General features: G+C 35.4%; 1 protein-coding gene across 2 annotated transcripts in view; it reads left to right on the top strand.

Annotated features, from left to right (window-relative positions):
• The window catches only part of EPHA3 (EPH receptor A3), a 392,317-nt gene that overhangs the window by 347,687 nt on the left and 23,397 nt on the right, over nucleotides 1-21,233 (top strand). For both annotated transcript variants that reach the window (XM_070455042.1, XM_070455041.1), the window contains exons 14-15: nucleotides 19,276-19,425; nucleotides 20,962-21,155. In XM_070455042.1, coding sequence (XP_070311143.1) covers nucleotides 19,276-19,425; nucleotides 20,962-21,155 — 344 coding nt within the window. The remainder of the gene's footprint in view (nucleotides 1-19,275; nucleotides 19,426-20,961; nucleotides 21,156-21,233) is intronic.

Raw genomic sequence — 21,233 nt, 5'->3', positions numbered from 1 at the left:
AGTGTTCTTGCCTGGGACATCTCACGGACAGAGATTTAGCCCTGCTGGGCTAAAGACTGTGGGGTGGCAAAAGAATCAGATATGACTTAGCGACTAAACAACAACAATAACTGTGCCTTCTACAGATACCCCTCATAATCTTCTGATACTATATGAGCTTTTAACATACTCCATGAAAAGTGTCATTCTTGCTGGCATTGTCCCTGTTACAAAAATCACCTTATCCAAAACATTTTTCCGTTTCTAATAAAAGCTATTTGTGAATAAAAGCCTTTGTGTGAGATGTTCTATTTTTTGGTAATTCATTTAGCTTCTAAACTGTATTCCATATCCCATTTTTAAATGTGAGCACGCTTATTCTCAGTACTAGTCTTGATTTCCAGTGTTAAGGAGAAAGAATTTTTCTCTACCCTTCAAAGCTTCTTTTAGCTTGTCTAATAATCAAATCAACATAAGACAGATTAACAGGAGAATAACAAATTTAATTTCATATGCATGGGAATACCACATATATGAGAGGGTCAAAGACAGCAAGGCAAAATGAGGTATACATGCCTCCTTGAGCTAAGGAGAGCCTGGGACTTCAAAGGGAAGAACACTAATTCACAAGGTTAAGAGTAGATGCTGGGCAACTAGATGTTTGCTCTACCATACATATGGGCCATGCAGATAAAATTTATCTCTGCTAACAAATCTCATTCAAAGAAAGGACTCTCCCTCTGATATAAATTCTTTAGGGTAGCTAAGGGGCTTTCCCGGTGGCTCAACTGATAAAGAATCCACTGCAATGTGGGAGACCTGGGTTTGATCCCTGGGTTGGGAAGATCCAATGAAGAAGGGAAGGGTTACCTACTCCAGTATTCTGGCCTGGAAAATTCCATGGACTGTATAGTCCATGGGGTCGCAGAGTCGGACACAATGAGTGACTTCCACTCACTTGCTCAGGCAGAAGTTTCTCTTGAACTGGGAGGGTCTTGATTGCCTTTGACTCCAAAACATTCGCATCCCAAAGCGACATATTTTGGGGTGGTTGGTTCTGGACTCTTGCACCAGGATACTCCAGGAAACAATTTCTCTTGTAGAAACTTGAAAGATTCATTAAAATCTAAATCATCTTCTCTCTGCAGAATATAGCTTTTCAACTTTCAGAGCTTTATTTCTACTGATTGTTACTTTTTCAGAACCAAAGGGTCCTCAAGATCACTTCTTCAAACTTATTAAAAGAACAGTGTTGCTGTGCCAAAGTTCCTCCCTAGTATTTGTGAAATAAAAATGCAGCAGGATCTCTGCATTGATGCTTCATGCCCAGATGATTCTTCAAAATCACAGCATCCAAATGGGCTCATTCACTACCAATGAATAGTTACTTAGAGTTCTTCAGTGTTCATCCTTTTATTTTCTTAGAACTCCTCAAAATATCTGTGGTGGTCCTGACTTCCCTCTGAGAAGCTGTAATTTGCATCTACATTTCTGGAATCATTTAGACATCTTTGATTTAATTTCCCATAATAAGCCTTGTTCAGTAAAATAATTTTATAATTTATGTCAAATATGAAGTATGATTATAAAGTAATAGGACTGCTATTTTGTTTTTTAAACAAATACACTGAAGCAAGTAAATGAGTGTTGTCATACTAAGCTGTCTTTTTAGGAGTGTGTGATTACTGCAGGAACACTGCTACTGCCCAAAATGTTTGAGAATTTTCTCCTTTGAAATTATCACTGGATTATAAATTGTACTATCACTCAAATTCTTTAAGCATATAGTACTTTGAGAAGCAGACTTGACTAAGATAAAATCTGTAGTCTCAGTAAGCTAATAGTTAATAAATAAGGAAAATAGTACTTTCTTGTAAAGTCTATTTTTTTCCTAACCAAAAACAGTATTATTCAGCTTAGACATCTGCCGTATTTATTAGATTTAGCATGCTATGATTATGGCTATTTCAGAAAAACAAGTTCACCGTTTAAAACAGCGTGCCAAGGCATTCTTTTTGGATAAACACATTCTTGTTCATCTTTTTTACCAGTCACGTTACTTTAGTCACACTTAACACATTTCAGGAATAGCTTTCAGTGCCTCAGTGCAGTAAACCTTTCGACTGCTTCTCTGAAAATTATTGCCTTTAGGTAGAGATTGTAATTGCACTAAGAAATCTTGGGCGATATTAGATCCAATGACACTGAATGGATGTAGGGTGTCTGCTGTTCTCATTTTTAAAACATCTTTGTGGTTGACAGAGCAGAAGAGAAGTAGAAATTATATCCACTAATTCTATATTTAAAGATTCTTAAACTGAGGCTTCCCCAGTGGCTCAGTAGTAAAGAATATGCCTGCCAATGCAGGAGATGCAAGTTCGATCCCTGGGTCAGGAAGAACCCCTAGAGAAGGAAATGGCAACCCACTCCAGTATTCTTGCCAGAAAGATCCCATGAACAGATGAGCCTGGAAGGCTACAGTCCATGGGGTTGCAAAGAGTCGGACACAACTGAACACACACACACATGCACACGTGCAGACACGCACACGCACGTGCACACACGCACACACACGTGCACACACGTGCACGCACGCACACACACACAAACTGGAGGGAATATCTGAGAAGTTGAGAAAACCCTTAGTTTCACCACTTAAAAAAATGTATCAGAGATTTGATCTTGCTGCTTTTGATACTGCCTTAAGTATATCCTGAGTTTTCCTTCCTTGTATCTTCAATAGTATGCCTAAAGGAAAGGGTCAGCTGAGATAATAATACAGACTTTTATGTGTGTTTTATCTTTTCCATAAGAATATTGGGTAGGAAATTGGACATTTTTTAAAATACACACTTCTAGTTATTTCTCTTTACTTCTCACTACTGACTTATGCAGAAATTCCAAACACTGACACTTTATTTTACAATATTATTGTGCATCCTGTAACCTTTAAAAAATTTGACTGTACATTCATGAGATGTGAGAATGAGAAAGATATAAAGTTTTAATATTACAATGAAAGTAGTTCAGTCTTGCAGACACCCTGAAATGCTCTTAAGGACACCCAGAAATACTTGGATAACACTTTGAGAACCACTGCTATAGATACTTTATGAGGAAAATAACACCTTAAAAACTAAGTAAATATTTGACTGGTTATTAAATGATATAACATCTGACTTATGATATAGTAGTATATGTTGTAGCAGGTTTTGAAGAAAGGTCTTGAAGCTTACTTGTGGTTGCATACCTAAGGTCGCAAACCATCTTAAAAGACCCTGGATTTTACTTGGAATGAATATGATTAGAGTATTTAGCTCTACAAATTTAAAACATCAAAGTTTTTGTTATTGAGAAAAACAAATGAAAAAATGAATCGCCTCTTTAGTTACACATCATGTAACTTTCAGAGTGTAATTATGCATTTTCCTATTTTTTGCACTGAACTAATAATTGCTGTATTTTTTAATGTCAGAAGTGGGGTGTTATTGGTGAGACTGTTTTCAAATAAATAATTTTTAATCTTTTTCATATGAAATTTCACTTTAAATATTACACATATATATGTGTGCACTTTAAATGCACACATATATTTGTATGTTGAATTTATGGGATCCAAAATTCCAAGATAATAGTGTTCAATTTGCTGTTTTAAACAAGATTAAGTTAGGGAAAATATAGACTTATCTAATTTATATACTGTGACATGTAAACTCAATCCCGTTCTCAAGTCCCCAAATTCATTTTAGTGGTATAATTACCACATAAACTGAGTTGGGAAATGTGAGAAAACCAAATTTTGTGTTCTTGGTTATATCCTTCATTAATTAGTTTTTTTCTTTTTATTTATGTTATAGACTTGGATACTGAATAATTACCAAGTGGATTATTATATTGAATGAAAAGTTTTGCCTTGTGTCACATTGCCCATGTCAAATTAACACCTATTTAATTTTTAGAAGATAAAACCAAATGAAAACTTATCTCAGGCATTATGTGTTAAGAAATCTTATTTTACATAATAATTTATTCTCTATTTTTTCTTTGTGACTCTGCCAAGTTAATGACAGATTTTCTGCCACTTTGTCTTATGTAATTTAATTTGCAAGACAAGAAAGAAAAAGTGGCTAAAATGAATGATTAAAGGCTAAGTGGTTGAATACTCTGGTTCAGAATAACCCCATTTGAAGAATATAAACGGTAGAAAACATAAGCCTTAGTTCTGTAGAATTTCTCAAGAACTAAAAACTTTTGTGTGATAAAAAAGATAATTATATTATGTTGATAAGTAATATAATACTTGTGTAATTTATATCTGAATGAAAAAATAAGTAAATATCTAATCAATGTCCTTCATATAGTAATATAATTTAAGCATGGGCTCAAAATAAATAATGTAGATATTTTTTACTCTCTTAGGATCAGTACATAGCTTATGTTTTATGTAGCTTCACAAAGTAAAAGCTATATACTCAAAAATCAGAAAATTCTGGAAGATTTTATAACCTCAGTTAATGTTACATCAAAGTTTAATGAAAGAACTGACACTTTCTAGCCACCCGTTTCAGACAGATGGGTAGTGCAACCATTTCCACATGTGAAAATAATCCATCCAGATTTATGTGAAGAAAAATCACAACTATGATTTTGGAATGGCATACAGGAGTGAGGAGGTTCTATGTAAATACATTATACATAGTCTCTAGCAGGAACTGTTTTCTCTATAATGCATCATTCATTCATTCAACAATTATTTGAGTGCCTATATAACTTACTAGGCACTGTTCTAAGACCTGAGGTTCCAAAGTTGAAAGAAAAGCCCTGACTTCATGAGCTTACATTCTAGTGTGGAATTTCACTTAATAAACAAACAGGTAAAGATTTAGCAAGGCATCTTGCTTGAGGAAGTGTGAGGGAGCTGCTGCTTTAGACAGGATAATCAGAGTTTCTCTGATAAAATGACATTAGGACAGAAAATTGATGACAGTAAAGGAGAAAATGTAAATATTAAGGTTACTAGGCCAGGTTCATTTTGCCTTAACCACTTTTCAGTTTAATGAAATAACTTTAATAATTTCTCTAATTCCAACAGGCTCACTTTGCAAGGCAAATTAAGTACACAGATTAATGATATAACTCAGACTAAAAAACAAATGAGTAATGACTGAGCCAGCCTATAGTGTCAGTGAGCCCTGGAAGCTTAGTAAAAATCAGTTTCTAAAACTTTTCCAGTTGATTTGTGAATATCCCCTATTTTCAGATTTGTGATGGCACATTGCCTGAAGCTTTTCCCATAGTTGCTGAAGCCAGTGACCAGCCCCAACTACTTTGGCATAGGCAGTTGAGATTGTCCCAAGCCAGTCCTATCACTTGATGTGTGGGATGGCTAATAATTAGACTCATTCCTGTCCTATGATTCTTTTTCGATCACAGTTGTATATGCCATGGTTCAAGTCCACTCCCATTATTTTTTCCCTTTCATTTGCTAGCCATTGGTCTGGAACTGCCCACATATTTGAAGCAATCTTTACCAAACATACAAGGGAACCATTTTCTTGATGTCTAATCAGAATTGTCTCAGCAGATAATGAAATTCTCAAACTCTTTAATTTTTTAGTTATCAGTATTGATTAAACCAAGGAACCAAGCTTACTAAAGTTATGTACTTTTTTGGTTGATTTCTAATAGAATGAATTTAATACTTTTGTTTCATTATTTTTATTGTAAATATACAGTATCCCTAGTATATTGAATAAGTCTTTCTGACTTGTTTACCTCTTAATATGGCTTTTTTGGAAAATTGTGTTCCAAGTGCTAAAAATTCACTTTCAAAAGAATTTCTATAACCTTTAATAAATAAAGTAGGAATTCAGTATATATAAAACACAAAGTTTAACATTTAAAATCTCTTTGAACATTTAAAAGACCTGTATCCATATTAGGATGTATATTTAGTCTTATCCACCAATTTTTTTATTGCTTTGTTGAACATATACATCAGATAACCTAATTTTATATTGTATTATGTGAGTCTGAAAGTAACAGAAAAGTTGTTTGTTTGTACTTTATTTCCTGGATAGTCATAGAGTTACTTCTTAATAGAGCACAAGGTGAATACTTTTAAGAAATTCTTAAGCATCTCATGTAATATTGAAAAATTTCAAAAGTTCAAAGTATTGACTTCTGCTACCTGAGAGATCATCTGTCTCTGATCTCTGGTGGCAATCAACATCTGCTGAAACAATTCTCTCAATGGCTTTTAGATTTGAACTACTGGGGATTCAAACAGATGCTTCCCCTGAGAGTGTTCTTGGATTGCCCTTCACCTTGGTGTCTCCTGTTGTCTGCAGTGAATGAAGTTTACTTCCTGACAATAGATAGATCCTAAATTCTTAAGTCAAATGATTTATCTCTATAGTTCCAATTCTAACCTGAGAAGCCAGTATTTGCCTCCAGGTTAAACACTCAATTACTCTGGGTTTACTAAGATAAACTCTTCAAAGGCCTTTGTCACTCTAGGTATGACCTGATGGAGCTCATAGGCAGGCATGTGAAATATGGATCAGCCAAGCATTTCCTAAACCAGTAAGGAGAGATTTGTGCATGTAATTAGAGAAAAATTGGGGCTGACATAAAATTCTAGGCTTCAATGTCCAAAGATTTCAGCAATTATATTCCTTTTCTTTAGAAATCAAGACATGAAGCCCCCTAGCCCACAGTGAATGAGCTGATCTTAGTTAAACATCTGAAAAATTCAGGGCTTTTAGCCAAATGTCTCATGTAAACTGTCTAAATTCATTAAACTTAGAGAACCAAATTGCAGATCTTCAAAGAACAGGTTTACTGCGTGAATCCTACTCTAACTGCTGTTTCTGGACAAAATGAACAAGGATTTGGACTACTTTATTTTATTTTATTTTTTTTCCGTTTATTTTTATTAGTTGGAGGCTAATTACTCTACAACATTGCAGTGGTTTTTGTCATACACTGAAATGAATTAGCCATGGATTTACATGTATTCCCCATCCCGGTCCCCCCCCTCCACCTCCCTCTCCACCTGATCCCTCTGGGTCTTCCCAGTGCACCAGGCCCGAGCACTTGTCTCATGCATCCAACCTGGGCTGGTGATCTGTTTCACCCTAGATAATATACATGTTTCGATGCTATTCTCTTGAAACATCCCACCCTCGCCTTCTCCCACAGAGTCCACAAGTCTGTTCTATACATCTGAGTCTTTTTTTCTGTTTTGCATATAGGGTTATTGTTACCATCTTTCTAAATTCCATATATATGTGTATAATGAGCTCCAGTTTCATCCATCTCATTAGAACTGACTCAAATGAATTCTTTTTAATGGCTGAGTAATATTCCATGGTGTATATGTAACACAGCTTCCTCATCCATTCGTCTGCTGATGGGCATCTAGGTTGCTTCCATGTCCTGGCTATTATAAACAGTGCTGCAATGAACATTGGGGTGCATGTGTCTCTTTCAGATCTGGTTTCCTCGGTGTGTATGCCCAGAAGTGGGATTGCTGGGTCGTATGGAAGTTCTATTTCCAGCTTTTTAAGAAATCTCCACACTGTTTTCCATAGTGGCTGTACTAATTTGCATTCCCATCAACAGTGTAAGAGGGTTCCATTTTCTCCATACCCTCTCCAGCATTTATTGCTTATAGACTTTTGGATAGCAGCCATCCTGACTAGCGTGTAATGGTACCTCATTGTGGTTTTGATTTGCATTTCTCTGATAATGAGTGATGTTGAGCATCTTTTCATGTGTTTGTTAGCCATCTATATGTCTTCCTTGGAGAAATGTCTGTTGAGTTCTTTGGCCCATTTTTTGATTGGGTCATTTATTTTTCTGGAGTTGAGCTGGAGGAGTTGCTTGTATATTTTTGAGATTAATCCTTTGTCTGTTGCTTCGTTTGCTATTATTTTCTCCCAATCTGAGGGCTGTCTTTTCACCTTGCTTATAGTTTCCTTTGTTGTGCAAAAGCTTTTAAGTTTCATTAGGTCCCATTTGTTTATTTTTGCTTTTGTTTCTAAAATTCTGGGATGTGGGTCATAGAGGATCCTGCTGTGATTTATGTCGGAGAGTGTTTTGCCTATGTTCTCCTCTAGGAGTTTGATAGTTTCTGGTCTTACATTTAGATCTTTAATCCATTTTGAGTTTATTTTTGTGTATGGTGTTAGAAAGTGTTCTAGTTTCATTCTTTTACAGGTGGTTGACCAGTTTTTCCAGTACCACCTGTTAAAGAGGTTGTCTTTTTTCCATTATATATCCTTGCCTCCTTTGTCAAAGATAAGGTGACCATAGGCTCGTGGATTTATCTCTGGGCTTTCTATTCTGTTCCATTGATCTATATTTCTGTCTTTGTGCCAGTACCATACTGTCTTGATGACTGTGGCTTTGTAGTAGAGTCTGAAGTCAGGCAGGTTGATTCCTCCAGTTCCATTCTTCTTTCTCAAGGTTACTTTGACTATTTGAGGTTTTTTGTATTTCCATACAAATTGTGAAATTATTTGTTCTAGTTCTGTGAAAAATACCTTTGGTAGTTTGATAGGGATTGCATTGAATCTATAGATTGCTTTGGGTAGTATAGCCATTTTGACAATATTGATTCTTCCAATCCATGAACACGGTATATTTCTCCATCTGTTTATGTCCTCTTTGATTTCTTTCATCAGTGTTTTATAGTTTTCTATGTATAGGTCTTTTGTTTCTTTAGGTAGATATACTCCTAAGTATTTTATTCTTTTTGTTACAGTGGTGAATGGTATTGTTTCCTTAATTTCTCTTTCTGTTTTCTCATTGTTAGTGTATAGGAATACCAGAGATTTCTGTGTGTTAATTTTATATCCTGCAACTTTACTGTATTCGTTGATTAGCTCTAGTAATTTTCTGTTAGAGTCTTTAGGGTTTTCTATGTAGAGGATCATGTCATCTGCAAACAGAGAGAGTTTCACTTCTTCTTTTCCTATCTGGATTCCTTTTACTTCTTTTTCTGCCGTGATTGCTGTGGCCAACACTTCCAAAACTATGTTGAATAGAAGTGGTGAGAGTGGGCACCCTTGTCTTGTTCCTGATTTCAGGGGAAATGCTTTCAATTTTTCACCATTGAGGGTGATGCTTGCTGTGGGTTTGTCATATATAGCTTTTATTATGTTGAGGTATATTCCTTCTATTCCTGCTTTCTGGAGAGTTTTAATCATAAATGGATGTTGAATTTTGTCAAAGGCTTTTTCTGCATCTATTGAGATAATCATGTGGTTTTTATCTTTCAATTTGTTAATGTGGTGTATTACATTGATTGATTTGTGGATATTAAAGAATCCTTGCATTCCTGGGATAAAGCCCACTTGGTCATGATGAATGATTTTTTTAATATGTTGTTGGATTCTGTTTGCTAGAATTTTGTTAAGGATTTTTGCATCTGTGTTCATCAGTGATATTGGCCTGTAGTTTTCTTTTTTTGTGGCATCTTTGTCTGGTTTTGGAATTAGGGTGATGGTGGCCTCATAGAATGAGTTTGGAAGTTTACCTTCTTCTGCAATTTTCTGGAAGAGTTTGAGTAAGATAGGTATTAGCTCTTCTCTAAATTTTTGGTAGAATTCAGCTGTGAAGCCATCTGGTCCTGGGCTTTTGTTTGCTGGAAGATTTCTGATTACAGTTTCAATTTCCTTGCTTGTGGTGGGTTTGTTAAGATCTTCTATTTCTTCCTGGTTCAGTTTTGGAAAGTTATACCTCTCTAAGAACTTGTCCATTTCTTCCAAGTTGTCCATTTTATTGGCATAGAGCTGCTGGTAGTAGTCTCTTATGATCCTTTGTATTTCAGTGTTGTCTGTTGTGATCTCTCCATTTTCATTTCTAATTTTGTTAATTTGGTTCTTATCCCTTTGTTTCTTAATGAGTCTTGCTAATGGTTTGTCAATTTTGTTTATTTTTTCAAAAAACCCAGTTTTTAGCTTTGTTGATTTTTGCTATGGTCTCTTTAGTTTCTTTTGCATTTATTTCTGCCCTAATTTTTAAGATTTCTTTCCTTCTACTAACCCAGGGGTTCTTCATTTCTTCCTTCTCTAGTTGCTTTAGGTGTAGAGTTAGGTTATTTATTTGACTTTTTTCTTGTTTCTTGAGGTAGGCCTGTAATGCTATGAATCTTCCCCTTAGCACTGCTTTTACAGTGTCCCATAGGTTTTGGGTTGTTGTGTTTTCATTTTCATTCATTTCTATGCATATTTTGATTTCTTTTTTGATTTCTTCTATGATTTGTTGGTTATTCAGAAGCATGTTGTTTAGCCTCCATATGTTTGAATTTTTAATAATTTTTTTCCTGTAATTGAGATCTAATCTTACTGCACTGTGGTCAGAAAAGATGACTGGAATGATTTAAATTTTTTTGAATTTACCAAGACTAGATTTATGGCCCAGGATGTGATCTATTCTGGAGAAGGTTCCGTGTGCACTTGAGAAAAAGGTGAAGTTGATTGTTTTGGGGTGAAACGTCCTATAGATGTCAATTAGGTCTAGCTGGTCCATTGTGTCCTTTAAAGTTTTTGTTTCCTTGTTCACTTTCTGTTTAGTTGATCTATCCATAGTTGTGAGTGGGGTATTAAAGTCTCCTACTATTATTGTTTTACTATTAATTTCCTCTTTCATACTCGTTAGCATTTGCCTTACATATTGCGGTGCTCCTATGTTGGGTGCATATATATTTATAATTGTTATATCTTCTTCTTGGATTGATCCTTTGATCACTATGTAGTGTCCATCTTTGTCTCTTTTCACAGCCTTTATTTGAAAGTCTATTTTATCTGATATGAGTATTGCGACTCCTGCTTTCTTTTGGTCTCCATTTGCGTGAATATTTTTTTCCAGCCCTTAACTTTTAGTCTGTATGTGTCCCTTGTTTTGAGTTAGGTCTCTTGTAGACAGCATATATAGGGGTCTTGCTTTTGTATCCATTCTTTTGGTTGGGGCATTCAACCCATTTACATTTAAGGTAATTATTGATAGGTATGGTCCCGTTGCCATTTATTTTGTTGTTTGGGGTTCACGTTTATACCACCTTTCTGTGTTTCCTGTCTAGAGAAGATCCTTTAGTATTTGTTGAAGAGCTGGTTTGGTGGTGCTGAATTCTCTCAGCTTTTGCTTGTCTGTAAAGCTTTTGAATTCTCCTTCATATCTGAATGAGATCCTTGCTGGGTAGAATAATCTAGGTTGTAGGTTATTCTCTTTCATTACTTTAAGTATGTCCTGCCATTCCCTTCTGGCCTGAAGGGTTTCTATTGATAGATCAGCTGTTATCCTTATGGGAATCCCTTTGTGTGTTATTTGTTGTTTCTCCCTTGCTGCCTTTAATGTTTGTTCTTTGTGTTTGATCTTTGTTAATTTGATTAATATGTGTCTTGGGGTGTTTCGCCTTGGATTTATCCTGTTTGGGACTCTCTACTTTAATCCTATATTAGAGTTCAGCAATTATATAATGCCTCTGCCCAGAACATCCTTAGTATCTTTACCTGTATCATTTTATTCTTCTTTTAGTTTTCTGTAAATATTCAATGAAAGCAAATCCAGATATTACAGCTAATAGGTATGCAGTTTAGTCCAAAGTTAGGATCATCTTTAAGAGTCCAAATTAATTAATTTTAAAAATATCACCACCCTTGGATAGAAATTTGAAAGTTGAAGAGCAAAAGTCTATAAGTTAGCATAGCTCCTAGAGATAGAACTTTAAACATAGAGTCAAGTTTTATGTTTCCCATGAACCTTGGTTTAGGAATGATAAGATATCTGCAAAGAGAGGCTAAGACACTTGGGGCAAAAATTAGATAATACGGTCAAAGCTAAGCCTAGAAACGACAACTCTTAATTCTTACTAAACTTAAGAATCCAAACAGAATAAGTGACCAACCATAAGTCCCCCTGCAGGCCCAGTTACTGTCATAGATGAGACTCTTGCATTGGGAGGAACTGGCCCTGGGTTCAGTATTGTAAATACGAGGAACAAGCATTAACTTCTAATTCTGTTGAATTTGGACTGGAGGTTCCTCTGCAGTTGAGGTTTTATACACAGTTCATATGCTATGAATCTGGGCTTGCTCCAGGCAATTGGAGACTTTTCTCAAATACAGAAATATCTGGGGAGCTTACATGTGGGTAGAAAGACCACCTTAAGTAAATGTTTCTTTTTATGATCTGTTAAAATATTGTGAAAAGTACATCCTCATAAATTACTTTTATAGAAACTATCTGGCACTTTACTTTTCTGAACGCCTAGTAGCATTTTACCAACCAAAACCTAAATTGCCAACTGATTTCAAAGTTTAAGCTCATTAATAACAGTTGCATTAGAAAGTTTTACTGTGTCAGGAAGGCAGTATGCCAAATGATGACATCATTTGTCTCATCAAATCCAAATTTGGGGATAGCTCATTGAAGGATGTGTTTAGTAAGCATCTAAAAATGTAAAATGTCCCTTTCATGTATAAACTGAAAAGGCAATTTCTTAATGTGAAAAAGAAGAAAAAAACATAAGTCAAAAAATGTGAGCTCAAATTTGTTGGAGTGGGAGGGGTTAAGAAAGAGGAATTGTGGTCCAATCAGAAGCAGAAATGTAAATAAATGCTGCGATGCATTACTTATAGGAAATTTTGTGAGTCAGACTATTGTATGTTAAATTGATTTTATTTTGATAGTCTCAGATCTACAGATGCTCAGCTTGAAGGCAAAGAGAGTTATCGTGAAGTGTGACTAAATTAAAATTTATGGGCCACAGCTTCTTCTTTCACCCTTATTTCAGAACCAGATTGAGCCCTCAAGGACTTTTATCCAATGTCTTACTATGCCAATGGCATTTATGTTTTGTAGCCATGGATACTGTTTGCTTTTGCAGGAAAAACTTATTTCTTACCAAACTTTTTTTATTGAGGCCACCATCTAACAAGAAATTGATGCTTAGTATAAGTTTTCCTAGCAATAGAAAGTTAGCTTCTTTTCAAAAAATTAAAGAATGGAAACAAGAAAGAAAGAAGAAAATAGAAAATAGAAAAATCTCAAGGGGATGCTGTTATATTTACAAAGATCCACATATCAGAACATTAACTTTGATGAAGTTGAATAACTTTAGTCCTAGACTAGAACAGGAGTAAAAATATCTGTGAAAAGTGTGCTAATGGTGAGAAAAAAGAAAAAAGAAAGGATTTCACTTAGTCTACAGAAAATCCAGTTAAATCCTGGATCCCATTTGAATCATTTTCCCTTGTTGATTGGATTTGTCACAAACAGTCTAAAACAATAGTATTCAAATAAGGATGATTTTGCTCCCCAGGGGATATTTGATATTTCTAGAGACATTTTAGTTGTCACAATTGGAAGGATACTGATGTCATCTAGTGAGCAGAGGTCAAGGATGCTAGTAAACATACTACAATACACAGGACAGCCCCTAAAGCAAAGAATTAATCTGGTTTAGAATGTCAAAATTGTTACTATATATAGACTTTGATCTAAAGTTACCCAACATGTGTAAAGAATGTGTAAAGAATGACAGTTGGGATCAAATGTCTCTCAGATACTTTATAACTTCTCCTGTCCACACTGGACTGGAAGTTACAGGGGATAACGTGGCATACACTGCCATTTGTGAAAAACTATTATGCAACAGACTAGCCATCTGCCATCAGGTCTTCTATAATGTTGAACTTTGATATATCACACATAACTTAACAAATAGTACATCTTTTTATTCTTCTTAAATTTTATTCTCTTTTGCTTTTGATCTGTTGAAAGTTTAATTTTTTTTTCCAACTCCAAGCTTTAAATATTAAACATGACCATTTTACTTTTGATGTTTTGATTTCAATTTTAAAATGTCATGGGTGTAAACTCATAAATAATCATTCACCTACAGGTAAATATGCTGCATATTTTAGTCAGCATTTGAATCTATCTTTTGCATAATTATTTTCATGTTTTAAGATTTTACTTAGCCTCATCCACAAAGGAATGAAGTAATAATCATGTGCATAGATTAAACATGCTTATTAAATTATTGGTGATATTTTTAGGATGGAAAAGTTCCTACAAAATTAATATCGAGACAGTTGATCTAGGAGGTATATAGTTTATAGAGTCAAATGAATATCGTTATAACGTTCTGAAAACTCTAAAATACTTAGTCCATACAACATCCTGTGAGACAGCATTGCAGGAAGGGCGGCCCCTTCCAGGACTGGAGAGTAGGCTCTTGTCTAACACTCAGAAATGAATTGGCCAAGGAGACATACGTGTTGACAAAGCAAGAGACTTTATTGGGAAGGGACACCCAGGTGGGGAGCAGGAAGGTGAGGGAAACTGTGAGGACTGCTCTGCCACGTGGCTTGCAAACTCAGGTTTTATGGTGACGGGATTAGCTTCTGGGTTGTGTCTGGCCAATTATTCTGCCTCAGGATCCTTCCTGGTGGCACTCTCAACCAAGATGGATTTGAGTGAGGAAGATTCTTTGAAGTTGATAAGGCACATGAAACTTTTGACCTTTCCCAAATTCTTTTAGTTGGTGGTTGCTTGTTAGTTCTGTGTTTCTTACCAGGACCTTCTGTCATAAAATAACTCCGGCAAATGGTTACTGTGGTGCCTGGGTCAGGGTGAGCAATTTCAGTCTGTTTCCCCTAACAATAGTTTAATAATCTAATAGATACTGTGAAAAATTGATGCTCAGCAATTCTTAAATGTACTATCATCATGAGACTAACAGCATTATTAAAATGTAAATGAGGGAAAGAAGAGTATATCCAAAAATTGTATGATTTTTTAAACTATTATTATGATATTTATTTTCTCACTCTTAATACTTACATATATTCTGAAAAAATTTAATTTAGTGTATTATTTTCTTAAAATGAACTGCTTATTTTTTTAATTCTTAAAATTATCATAGACCTCCAGTAAAATCTGCTATTCTAAATTCATAAAATAGTTAATCCTAATCTAAAAAGTCAGACTCTTGTTTTAAGCTGTGGGGATGCAGAGAGGAAGGGGGAAAGGCAGTGACTCCTCTGGACATCCTGATCTAGTCAGAGTAATTAAGTAGTAGAAGGATCACAGAAAATGAAGTCACCATCTTAGCCTAGAAGGTTCTAAAATGTTCCACCAGTAAGTTCACATTTGAATAGGATGTTCAAACAAGAAGTCTTCGAATTCTAAAAAAACAGGCAGAGCAAAAGATTCCCAAGAAAAAACAATAGCATGTATTTAAGAAGAAGGGAATTCGGTGCAAGTAATGAGCATGTATTGAGTGCCTGTTTTGCACATTTGCAAGATAATATCTAAAATAGTTGCTCTCAGCAGTGAGCACAGACTCATGTACCTTATGCTTATTATCTTTAGCTTTATAACCTGTTCAACTTTTCATAGGCTTATGATTTCAAATGATAGTTTGGTCACAATTTATTTATGGCAATATATGGGACAAGAGGGCTCACCTGGTGCCTCAGATGGTAAAGAATCTGCCTCCAATGAGGGAGACCTGGGTTCTATGCCTGGGTCAGAAAGATTCCCTGGAGAAGGGAATGGCTACCCACTCCAGGATTCTTGCTTAGAGAATCCACGGACAGAGGAGCCTGGCAGGCTGTTGTACAGGGGGTCACAAAGAATTGGACATGACTGAGTGACAAACACACTTTCATAGGCTAAAAGCTACTATTCACATTTATTTTACTAATCTGGAATATAAAGTATTTGAAACTACAATGTTCAGTTTAAAGTGTTTGTAATAACAGGACACTCATCCTTCCTCAAACTCTACAATATTATGAGCTCAGAATTGCTCCTGTAGTTTGATTTCTAATTAAGTGTATACTATGAATATGTTGGCTTATTTGTCTCTCATTTGAAGACAGAGTGCCAAGTTGCTTACTGATCATGGAAAAAGTAAAAAAATTATAAAACTCTTCTGACTCTGTTGAATTTTTAGCAACAATAAAAACAAATGATAAAGTTGAATACTTTGTATTAATAGTTGGCAATAAGCTTTCCTTTATATATTCATTTATCAAATTCTTTACACAAATTGTAAAAGTGTGCTATTTGAAGGGAACTGGAATGGAAGAAAGGGCAAAACACTTATTGAGTACTCTATTAATGATTAGACACTTTACTTGTTGCTTTATGTATATTATAAATCTATTGCCAATGACAAAAAAATCCCTGAATGCAAATCAATAATCCTTAATCATCTTCATTCTCTTCTTTACCCAGTGATGGCTACCTAGGGGCAGGATGAGAATCTTGAATGTATGATTATCACTTCATTTTCAGGGCACAAAACCAATCAGTCTAAAACACATTGTCTATGGTTGTCATCAATCTATTGGTTTGGATATTTTTTCTTTATGTCTGTATTTTTATTTCAAGAGATCTTGATAAGGTGACACATATCTGTGCCTTATATTTTCTTAATAGATACAAAGTTTTCAACGTGGAAAGCTTTCTTTCTTTAGTGCAATTTTTGTGCTACTGATAAATTGTTTTGGGCAAAGGAAAGGAAATGGTAAAGTGTCTGTAGCAAAGATAAGACATTCAGCTGAGATTTTTAAATATTATCTTTTCTTTGCCCCATGAATACAATTTGTTTGACTTCTAATTCTCAGAGTTCTTTAAAAGAGAAAGAATGTATGCGCTTTAATTCCATTTGGCATCCTGAATAGATTCAGTTACATGGCACATGTGTAGTTCTGTTTTTATCAAAATGATGGGATAGTATTTGAAATCTTGAATCCTTAAAAACCAAACCTGGTCTCGGCAGGTGCAAGTAAGTTAATTTCTTTTTTAAAATATTATCATTATTATTATTAGCACTGAATGTATTGGCAGATAAAGGGCAATATTAGACGGGGCGGGGGGGGGGAACCCTCCAAATTTAAATATAAAAAGGATCTTTTGCATTTTTGTTGAAAAGAATACAAACTCTAAAAATTAGAATGAATAAGTGAGTGTAAGTGAGATGGAAAATAAAGGAGCAACTTCTAAGGAAAGAAGCCCTCTTTTTTAAAACTTTTTATTTTGTATTGGAGTGTAGCCAATTAGCAAACAATTTTGTGATAGTGTTAGGTGAACAGTGGGGGACTTCTCCATAGTGTTTTCTATCTTGCTTTCTGGTTCTGGATCATCTTTACTCCAATGCACGCTGAGCTCTATAGGGCTTCTCACTAACTCCCAAAGCTCCCCTAGTCCAGCCCCCATCTCTCCAACTTGATTTTGCTGCACTGGTAGAAATCATGGACAACCCTCAGGCTGGAATCATCTCAAGAAGGCTGTGCCCAGTTCTTTTTGTGCTCACTTCTCTGCAGTCGCATGCATCCTTCAAGACCCCGTGTAAGCCTGACCGCCTTCAAAGACCTCCTGACAGTACTCTTTCTGAACAGCTCTCTTGTGTGAAAATATCGAAGAAACGTGTCAAGCAGTTTACTGAGATAGTTCCAATCGCACATGCCACTCTCCTCTCAAGGATAACACTTGCTCAATGTTGCTGTGATTAAAGCCAATTCGACCTTTCGCCATCCTCTCCCATTACATGTCTCCACATTTTCTGTAGTATTACCACACTGGAAACTGTTTTTCCAGAACATATATTTTCCTCCTCTGTGCTTTGATTTATGCCATTTCTCTAAAAGTGTGGCAGTATTAAGCTAATGTTTCTTGAGGCTTTACTGTATGCCAGGAGCTATGCTAGAGATTTTACTGAAATTTGTCATTTAGCCTCACAACGATGCTATGAACTGTTCATTTCCAAAATAACAGGTGAGGAAATTCAAGCATAATGAGATTTAATAACTTACCTCCCAAGTGATTAATTCGTTTCTCTAAAGCAATATATTGTCACCCTCGAGCATTGCTTAAGAGGCAGTGAAGTCCTATGGGGTAAACGGCAATAGAACACACTTTGATGAATATAGTATAACATTTTGATGATATGAATTCTTTGGAAAATCTATCCCTTTTTCCTGCTTATATAAAATTTGGTACAATTTACAAGGCTCAATTCATATGTGACCGCCTCAGTTTCTCAAATGAGAAACTTGGCTCCATGTTCTGCATCACGGCAGTTACACTACCGCCTTCTTTCCCAATGCAGGCAGGATCTGATCTCTAAAATGCTCCCGAATCACCTGCAGACCCTGCCTACACTCTGGAACTACTGAATCAGAATTTCTGTTTTAATCAGCATGAGCCCAAGATGATTCTATTGTAAAGTTTCAGATGTGAAGCACTACTTATTTCTCCCTGCATTTAGTTATTCACAACAACTAATTATCATTACTATTTGCTTGATATTTCCCAAACAGAAGGGCCAGTGTGTTATTTATGTTTGTCTCACCCAGAGTGACTACCATAATACTTCCATGTGGTTACTACTCAGCACGTCTTTATTAAATGTATTTATTAAACTGAGAGCAAATTCCATGGGAGTTATACATTTATATCTCCCATAACTCATAGAAGCAATACCTGCTCTAGACTGTAAATTCTCAGATGGTAGTTATTATATCTTTCAAGCTCATATGGTGTCTACTTTGTACATGGAGGGTACTTCAGTAGCTAATGGTAGAGTGAGGAACTGAGTAAATTAATTAAGATGATTGATGAATATATTAAAGTGTTTTTAGATGTATAATTTCATTTGCAATGCATTTAGTTAACAAATACCTACAAGAAATTGTATGTCAAGAAGTGGTATAAATTCTTTACAAGTCTACATTAGCACTAAGTTTGTTTGTTCATGCATAAATCTTTGAAATCAATAAAAGTTGATTTGAGATACATCAATTAATAGACCTGGATTTGATCCCTGGGTTGGGAAGATCCTCTGGAGGAGGGCATGGCAACCCACTCCAATATTCTTGCCTGGAGACCCCCCATGGACAGAAGAGCCAGACGGGCTACCATCCATGGGGTCGCAAAGAGTCGGACATAATTGAGCGACTAAGCACACACATCCACCTCAATTAATTCTAATATATGATATATCCTATCTATTTTAAGTTGTTGTTACAGATGACTGATAAATGTGCCATAACTGATATAAAATGTCAGCATTTTAGCAATTTTCAAATGTTTTTCCCTTTGCCACTCACTCATTGGTATTAGAATAGATGAACATCGAGATATATCAGAAGAAACCCACAGTCCATTTCATAAAAGAAATACCCTGACAAATTAAGTCAAATTTTAGATGATAATGTATATAGTATGTTTTAGTCATTGATCGTGTATGTATATACAATTTTACATTCCAAGGGAGGGAAGATCCCAATCCGGTGGACATCACCAGAAGCCATAGCCTACCGCAAATTCACATCAGCCAGCGATGTGTGGAGTTACGGGATTGTTCTCTGGGAGGTGATGTCCTACGGAGAGAGACCATACTGGGAGATGTCCAATCAGGATGTAAGTATTTGTAGTCTATGAGTTATGGGTTCAGATTAAGAGATCAAGCTGTGCAAGGAAGTGGAGCATAATGAAACCAGGTGGCTCCCAGTTTGTGACATTGAAACAGAATACTTCGAAGAGACGAAATTGTTTCCAAATCTTATAAAGATATTAATTGAGTTGCTCTGACAGCTTCACATTTTTCCCTAAAGCAGGGGTTTAGAAGTGAGACAAAAAGAAAACATTTGTAATAAAATGTAATGAAATAAGTGCCTGACAAAATGGCCAATAGATATCAAGAAATGTTTGAATTATTTTTGCTACAAAATTGTTTCAGTATAACATTAGTAAGATACACTCTGCCATCCTTTGTAGATTCAACTAATGCATCTGTGCCAACATTTTGTTTACTTAAATATAGTATTTCCCAAAGTCAGACCAAACAACCAATCTATAACATGCTTTTTCTTATAATGTATTAAACTTGCACATGAAGTTAGTTATATAAATTGAAGTCTCGATATAGAGAAAATAATCATTAACTTTCTATTATAACTGTGATATGATTTTTCAAAAGGATTTTTGTTTTTATAAGTCAGGCTTTGCTCATGCTTAGTGCAAGGATGCTATTGGCATATGGATTCAGCACACAGAGAGTTTTCTTTATGCTTAGCCAGAAACTGTGAGCATGATCTCAAAGACACATAAGAAGGAAAGCTGAGACACTTTTAGTCATTTCCTACTCACTACATATAAAATTGCTTTTAGTGTATTTGGATATAAAAATCTTTCTGGACCTCTTCAAACAAGCCACGTTTTATAATGACACTGGGAAAATCGGACTCACTTTTCCACATCTCTATTTTCCAAATTCTTTCTGTATCAGAGGATCTCAAAATGTGCTCTCTGGACCAGCAGCTTTAGCAATATCTGGGAATTTGTAGGAATGCAAATTCTCAGGACTTTCCCCAGAGTTATTGAATCAGAGATTAACTATCTGTGTATTAATAAGTTCTCCAGATGATTCTGATACAGAGTAATGTTTGAAAATCATGACTTTACATGATTTAAAAATGCTGATTTGCTAAGAGTCACTTAATTGTTCAACCCATGGGCTTTTAACAAAGGAACTGACTACAATTTGAGAGGTACCATTTTAATTGTGATATAGCTAAAAATCTGTGGTATTTTTTTTCTGCATTCATCCATTTATATATAATTTTCACAGAAATATGTATTACCACATAAGAGTTTCTTTATAGTTTACTGAATTTCCTGTATCATAGAACATTTCTTTTAATTTTAATCCAGAAAATTACTATACAAACTTTTCTTTCTTAAATCCACTTTCTCTGTCTCGAACTTATTTATATAACATTTTCAGACATGAATAATATTTATTTAATAAGCTGTTATCTTTTTAAGAAATTTAAAATGAAACCCTTTTCACTTTACTTTGAAATATACATATAAGTGTGACCTGCCCAAAAAGAAGTGTTATAATAAAAGAAATTCCACCTCTTTAAGTCCCCGGAAACTTTGCTTCTCACATAGGTAATTAAAGCGGTGGATGAAGGCTATCGACTGCCACCTCCCATGGACTGCCCAGCTGCGTTGTATCAGCTGATGCTAGACTGCTGGCAGAAAGACAGAAACAACAGACCCAAGTTTGAGCAGATTGTCAGCATTCTGGACAAGCTTATCCGGAACCCAGGCAGTCTGAAGATCATCACAAGTGCAGCAGCAAGGTGACACATTTGATTTTACATCCTGCACACTCTCTGAGATGAATGTATTTTTATCTCCAAGGTGTTCATTTTTCTCTT

Source organism: Odocoileus virginianus, chromosome 25, assembly GCF_023699985.2.
Source record: "Odocoileus virginianus isolate 20LAN1187 ecotype Illinois chromosome 25, Ovbor_1.2, whole genome shotgun sequence".
NCBI classification, from domain to species: domain Eukaryota; kingdom Metazoa; phylum Chordata; class Mammalia; order Artiodactyla; family Cervidae; genus Odocoileus; species Odocoileus virginianus.
Note: the sequence above shows the minus strand (reverse complement) of the source record. Positions and strands in the feature narration are given on the sequence as shown.